Below are 6,407 nucleotides of genomic sequence, written 5' to 3' on the forward strand. Positions count from 1 at the left end.
TTTATCTATGCATTTACACAACTATACTCAAACTGCGATTGCTCACTGAGATAATAATTCATTTCCATAGAGTTGTGTTTACTTGGATGTTTATTAGTGAATTAATGGTTATAGTAAATGTTTATATAATTACGGTGTATTAAACAAGTGAATCTTGTTAATAGTTACATGCGGTGGCCATGGAGCATTTCCTGAGCATCAACCCGCTGAGTGAACAGCAAAATGCAGACGACTTCACGAGACTAATGATGAGCATAGACAACAGAGAGAGAATTAAATTCAGCGCTTTTATTTCCAACATGTGCTCATTCATGGCTGTATTATTTAATTCATGCAAAGTTACATCTTTATTGGGACAAGACTTGACGGATTATCTTAAATGACTCCGTGAGCTTGTCTCTATTTCTTAGAGACAAACTGCATAAACTAGCTACATTTCAGGCATTTATGTAACATCTAATTTGTGCATTAATGGCTGTTAAGTTAAATAAAGTTTACTAATTACAGCAAAGCAGGTAAGTATACTTTACCTGTGCACGCCGTTGTCTGGTCTCCCCTCAGATGCGCTGTAATGGTGATCCTGTGCGCAATTCTCAAAACACCCACAAGATGGCGGCGTTTATCGGTAAATCCGATATTACAAAACCGATATCCGATTATGGTAAAATGCTTAAATATCGGGGAAAATATTGGTAAATTGATATATCAGTCCGGTCGATTTCTATTTTTAATGAGATCATAAGTGATTATTAGAGTAACTGGTTTGGCTGAGCATCTGGGTGGGGGGTAAAAAAAACAAAACCTTGTTTTAAATCATTATTCCTCTGTCATTGTACATCAGAACTGGTTGAGCATCAATTCTGGATCCTCATTTGTAGATTCCATTAATCCGATGCCACATATTTGAAGTGAAGATTTTTGGAGACCATATTGCTCTTTGAAAGAGTGAGAGGGAGCCTGAAACCATCTGTTTCCTCTCCACAGAGTGCTTCAGACCTGTCATGATGACGCATCCAAATTTCTTCACCTTCTGGCCAAGCCTGGCTGCAATTATTTGGAACAAGAGGACTTTATTCCATTCCTGCAGGTACAGAGAGCTAGACCTACCACCGAGAACACATACACACACAGGTCAAAACACGAAGAGCATCGATCATTTCAGCTTAATTTAATTTGCTCTCATTCCTTGTTTTTATGTACTTGCAAAATTCCAAAAGTGACGCTAAATGTTATAAAATAATTGTGCGCAGAAGTGCATTGAGTTCAGTGATAGACATATCATTTATATTCACTGGCAGGATCAGCCGTGCACAGTGGAGGAGATGAATTCTGGCGTTCGCACTTTAATTTGTATTGTGTAGCTTTAGCAATTGCTTTGACCGTTTTGATGAATGAAAAAAGTATTGCTATGGAGTAGATTGGCCTGTTCCCGTCTGCTCCTTTACAGCAGTGATTTATGTGTTTTTCTATTGTTTAATTTCACATGGGGAAGGGTCAAAGAGTCTTGCACCTCCCCCAAAATAAGTTGTCGTAATTTATCACCTTTTATGCATATATACCAATATTTGACTATGAAACATGCATGAGAAAAATCTTTGATTCTCTGCTGAAGAATTCAGTAGATAGGAAAAGTCAGTGGACCATATATTTGCAGAGAGACACAAGCTAAAGACTGAGCTTGGCCTTAAAGTCAGCCCTTTGTTCTTAGAAGTTTAATACCTTTAACATTTCCACACATCTTGTACTAACACATTACCTTCTGCAAGTGGACAGAATGAGTTGCCTTTTCTCTGTAATCTAATCCAGAGCCTCATTGCACATAAATGGATTTAACATTAGGCTTTTTTTCTTCTGTAAGCAGTGTCAGTTATTATATGCTGACTTTGATGTTATATTGGTGTATGAATCATTTTTATACTTTTTTTTTTTTTTTTTTTTTTTTTTTTAAAGGATGTGGTGGATTCACATACAGGTCTGGCATTTCTAAAGGAGGCTCCAGACTTTCACTCACGCTACATTACCACTGTAAGGAATACTTCCAGTTGTGTATTTTTCTAGTAATTGAAACACTTTGTGTATTAAACATAGATTTGCACCATTAACTGAAACTTCAAATACATGAACTGACTGTATATTTACACAATTATTGTTTTGGTGCCTTGTTGAATGACTTCAATGAACCTGATGTTCAACAAAGTGCTTCTTCTGCCAACAGGTAGTGCAAAGGATATTTTATAATGTAAACCGCTCATGGACTGGAAAAATAACATGTTCAGAACTCAGGAGAAGTAGTTTTTTACAGGTAAATATGTTGTGAGTCTAGGACTGTAACGAACATTTGGCAGTTAATTTGTGTTTGCTCAACAGTGTTTTAATACTCTGCCAGTGTTTTGGAACCGAGTCCACATGAATATTATTTTAGATGAATGGCTGATTTACACTGTTACACGGACTGCATTTTAAGGCTGTCTGGTTGAAGACCCTAGTTTTAATTTTGAATACAATATGTGACTGGAATTTATAGTGCTGAATTGATTTTCTAAAACAGTCACAATCAGGCTTGCCTAGCTATAATTTATAAAGCTTTTCTGTTGTGTAATGGTGAAAATGTTTCCCAAAAGAATGTGGCATTACTGGAAGAAGAGGAAGAGATTAACCAGTTGACAGAGTTCTTCTCCTATGAACATTTTTATGTCATCTACTGTAAGTTCTGGGAATTGGACACAGATCACGACTTGTACATAGACCAGAGAGACTTGGCACGACATAACGATCAAGGTACCCGTCCACCCGCTGAGCTTTTAAGACCATCACACTTTTCTGACTTGCTGTTTAACGATTGGCTGCTTAATGCTGTGGGTGACGTTAAATATCCATCCTCTCCAGCAGCACTTGACTGCACGTGTTTCTGTTTGCTGCAGTATGAGTTTAGTAAATTGAATGAAGTGCACTGATATTTTAACATCAATTTCCTGTAGCATGACGGCATGTCTGGCACTCTAATAATTTTATCTCCTTTCAGGCAGAGTCAATAACCGTTGTGTCTTTAAAATGATAAAATAAGGATATTAAATAACTGTCTTGCTGTTGCAATTTACAATATTTACAACCTTTGACAGCGAATTTTTACCCTATTTAAGCATAAAGGATAAGACTGTGATGTGATTTTTCTGCTCTTTTTGACAGCCATATCCCATCGAATGATTGAGAGATTATTCTCAGGAGCTGTAACCAGGTACTAGCTTTCATTTTTCAGACATTGTTTTTTTGTTCCCTCCAAATTTTGAAAGCGTGCGTGTCATGTAACATTGTTATAGATATTATGAGCGCTGTGGTTAATTATACTCTGATGCTCAGGGACAGAAAGGTTCATAAAGAGGCCAAGATGAGCTATGCTGACTTCGTATGGTTCCTCATATCTGAGGAGGACAAAAAGACTGAGACCAGGTAACTGAAAATACCTTCCTTAAAGGGATAGTTCACCCAAAAATTACTCGCCCTCAAGTTGTTTCAAACTTGTATGAAATTCTTTCTTCTACTGAACAAAAAAAAAATTGTTCAGTAGACAGAGATTTTATTGTGGGTGAACTATACCTTTAATTCTTTTTTTTTTTATTATTGCTTGTAGATTTCCTAAATGATTTAGTGAGTTTTTATCAAAATTGTAGGGCTGCAACTAACTACCTTGATAATTAATTAGTGAATTATTTTTTTGATTAATCTGATAAAACCATTTTACTTTTCTCCCAACGATGCTTGTTGCCTGTGTAGCATAGAGTACTGGTTCCGCTGTATGGATCTGGATGGGGATGGAGTTCTGTCCATGTATGAGCTTCAGTACTTCTACCAGGAACAGTGTCAGAAGCTTGAGGCCTTGGCCATTGAACCACTGCCTTTCGAGGACTGCCTGTGCCAAATGTTAGATATGGTCAAGCCAGAAATCACAGGTATTCTTTGACTTCCTAGGTATTTTATCCTTTGCATGCTCATCTGTAGTCACTGAATTAGACCATATCCTCCTAGCATAAGTAAGCAAAACAGTGAAATTACTTGCAGCATCTTTAACCAGGTGCTCTAATGTTTGTTAGGAAAGATAACTCTCAGGGACCTGAAGAGATGTAAGCTTTCCCATATTTTCTTTGACACGTTCTTCAACATTGAGAAGTACCTAGACCATGAACAGAGGGATCCCTTATTGGCTGCAAGGGTAATGAACAACAGATTATTTACGTAATTTTATTGCTGTTAGTCTTTTGCATGCTGTAATACTATTGGTGTTCTTCATATGTAATATTATAGGATGCTGAGACAATGGGACAGGAGATTTCTGACTGGGAGAGATATGCTGCAGAGGAGTATGATAACTTGGTGGCTGAGGAAACTGCAAACGAGCAGTACAACAATGGGTAAGACTTTCTCACAGCTGAACTAACCACAGACCACATTTGTATCACTGTGTAGCATCATAGAGGTGGTTTCCAGCAGAAGTTGAGTGCTGTATGTTCATCTAAGTTGCATGTCTAGATTCAGTCCTTCATCTAACAGGACTTCACTTCATGCAGCAGTTTAATAACATTAATCCACTTGTGTTATTTGCTGCATTGTCACTGCACTGAGTCAGTGATCAGAGGGCTGATGGGGTATTGTGACGATTTTAGGATCAGCACAGACTTCTAATGGCAGGATGAGTAGAGTTGAAACAGGTAAGACACTGTAGGTGCAGGGTTGAGGTTCCTTCCATGTTCTCCCCCACATCTGTTCCTTGTGGGTTCCTCCACGTTTTGCTTGTCAGATGTCGGACTAAAGTATGTTTTACATGCTAAAATTTCCAACAAGCACTTTTCAGTATTGTCAGGTGTGTCTTTTCAATGGCTTGCATTCACATCAGTTCCTTATCTGTTTGCCTTCCAGTTGGTTGTGGAATTTTTTTCCATTTTCTCCATAAGTATTGAACCAAACTCACCAGCTCTGAGATGAATCACAGCATTATGAACTAGTCTTATAAAATAGTTTTTGTTTTCCAATCATAGTACAAGACTATGTAAAATTATTTTATAAAGGATTGAACTTCTCGTATTGTGAATTATTATATAATAAATGTCTTATTTCATTGTTTTATTCAAAGTAAAAAATTGGATACCATTTAAGTAATCTTCCAAAATATTCAAACTGAAATATAACTTTGAGAGCATACATTATTTGCAGTGTTTCATGGGAGTGGGTATTCCTGGCTGAGCTGTAATTTCCATTTCCATAAGAACGACTTCTGGATTTCTTTTCATGATAGTTCATGGAGAATTTGAAATTGAAAAATGAAATTGAAATCACACTGGCTTGTGGCAGACCAATATACCATCACCTAATCTCAGAGCTCTTGGTGGGTTTGTCATTAATTTATGGACACAAAAAAAAAAAAAAAAACGTCATGTCTTCTTGCAGGTGCACTATATTTTGTAACAATTTTATGCCTTTTTTTCTTTAGCTATGACAATGTTCTGGACCCAGCTGATCACATTACATGTGCTTTTGACCTGCGGAACGAGAAGAGACATCTCTTTGAGATTCCCAACCCCCACAGTAACCTGGACCTGGATGAATATGAATACGAGGATGATTTTGAATGACAACAAAAGTATAGGTCGCCATCTGGTAGTGTGTAGAACAGGATGTGGACGGATCCTGCTCTCAAATACTGATGCTGCCTGGTTCTGCTAACCAAGGCTTAAGAATGTACGGATACGCTGCTTCAGCCGCTGGATGCCAGACAGCAAACCAGCGGTCTGGCGAGGCTCTGTTTAGAAAGACGGATTGTGCTGGCCCAGTCTGTCAGTCTGACATCTATGCACAACCAGGTCTAAAAACAAATGTAGCTGCACTGTAGGTTTCGAGCAACTACACTGGAACCAAACCGGGACACTTGAAATATTGAATGTGCACTAAGTTTATAAATATTGAAGGTTTTATGCTCAGAATTGGTTTATAAGACATTCCAGAGATTCGCCAAAGTGATTTCAGCTTCATTTCATTGATGGCTTATTTATCATGGGGCTCTGTCGACATGCCTTATGTGTTTGAGGCTCACGCTAATATGAAATAATGCAGTGATCAGACTCTGACATGTCTATGTAAGAGATGTCTTTAAATTATAATGTATTTATATGTATTTGTAAATATGTTGTCTTTGCTTCTTGTTTGTTCAAAACTTTTAGGCTTAGTCCACTTAGATGTTTTCAACAAATCATGTTAGTAATTTCTATAGAAGTGCTTCCTAAAAACATGCTTTTATTGTAAAAATGACCTTTCTGCCTTAAGAGTTCAATAAAGTATTAAGACAGAAGTATTTCAAGCATTATCTGCAGGATGTTATTGCTGTTTAATTCAACTTTAAACAAGAAATATGGACATTA

At 37.3% G+C, this 6,407-nt stretch overlaps 1 protein-coding gene across 7 annotated transcripts in view; it reads left to right on the forward strand.

Moving 5' to 3' along the window:
- Positions 1-6,340, forward strand: part of ppp2r3b (protein phosphatase 2, regulatory subunit B'', beta) — a 28,050-nt gene extending 21,710 nt beyond the window's left edge. For 5 of the 7 annotated variants that reach the window (XM_051905440.1, XM_051905441.1, XM_051905439.1 and 2 more), the window contains 10 exons: positions 985-1,087; positions 1,951-2,025; positions 2,216-2,302; positions 2,622-2,778; positions 3,187-3,235; positions 3,358-3,447; positions 3,772-3,947; positions 4,089-4,207; positions 4,300-4,406; positions 5,483-6,340. In XM_051905440.1, the coding sequence (XP_051761400.1) occupies positions 985-1,087; positions 1,951-2,025; positions 2,216-2,302; positions 2,622-2,778; positions 3,187-3,235; positions 3,358-3,447; positions 3,772-3,947; positions 4,089-4,207; positions 4,300-4,406; positions 5,483-5,624 (1,105 nt within the window). In that variant the 3' untranslated portion in view covers positions 5,625-6,340. Of the gene's footprint in view, positions 1-984; positions 1,088-1,950; positions 2,026-2,215; positions 2,303-2,621; positions 2,779-3,186; positions 3,236-3,357; positions 3,448-3,771; positions 3,948-4,088; positions 4,208-4,299; positions 4,407-4,621; positions 4,704-5,482 lie in introns of all 7 variants that reach the window. The other 2 variants (XR_007931596.1, XM_051905443.1) reach the window with 2 other exon arrangements.
- Positions 6,341-6,407: the final 67 nt, after the last annotated feature.

The sequence above is a fragment of the Ctenopharyngodon idella genome, chromosome 9, assembly GCF_019924925.1.
Source record: "Ctenopharyngodon idella isolate HZGC_01 chromosome 9, HZGC01, whole genome shotgun sequence".
Lineage (NCBI taxonomy): Eukaryota > Metazoa > Chordata > Actinopteri > Cypriniformes > Xenocyprididae > Ctenopharyngodon > Ctenopharyngodon idella.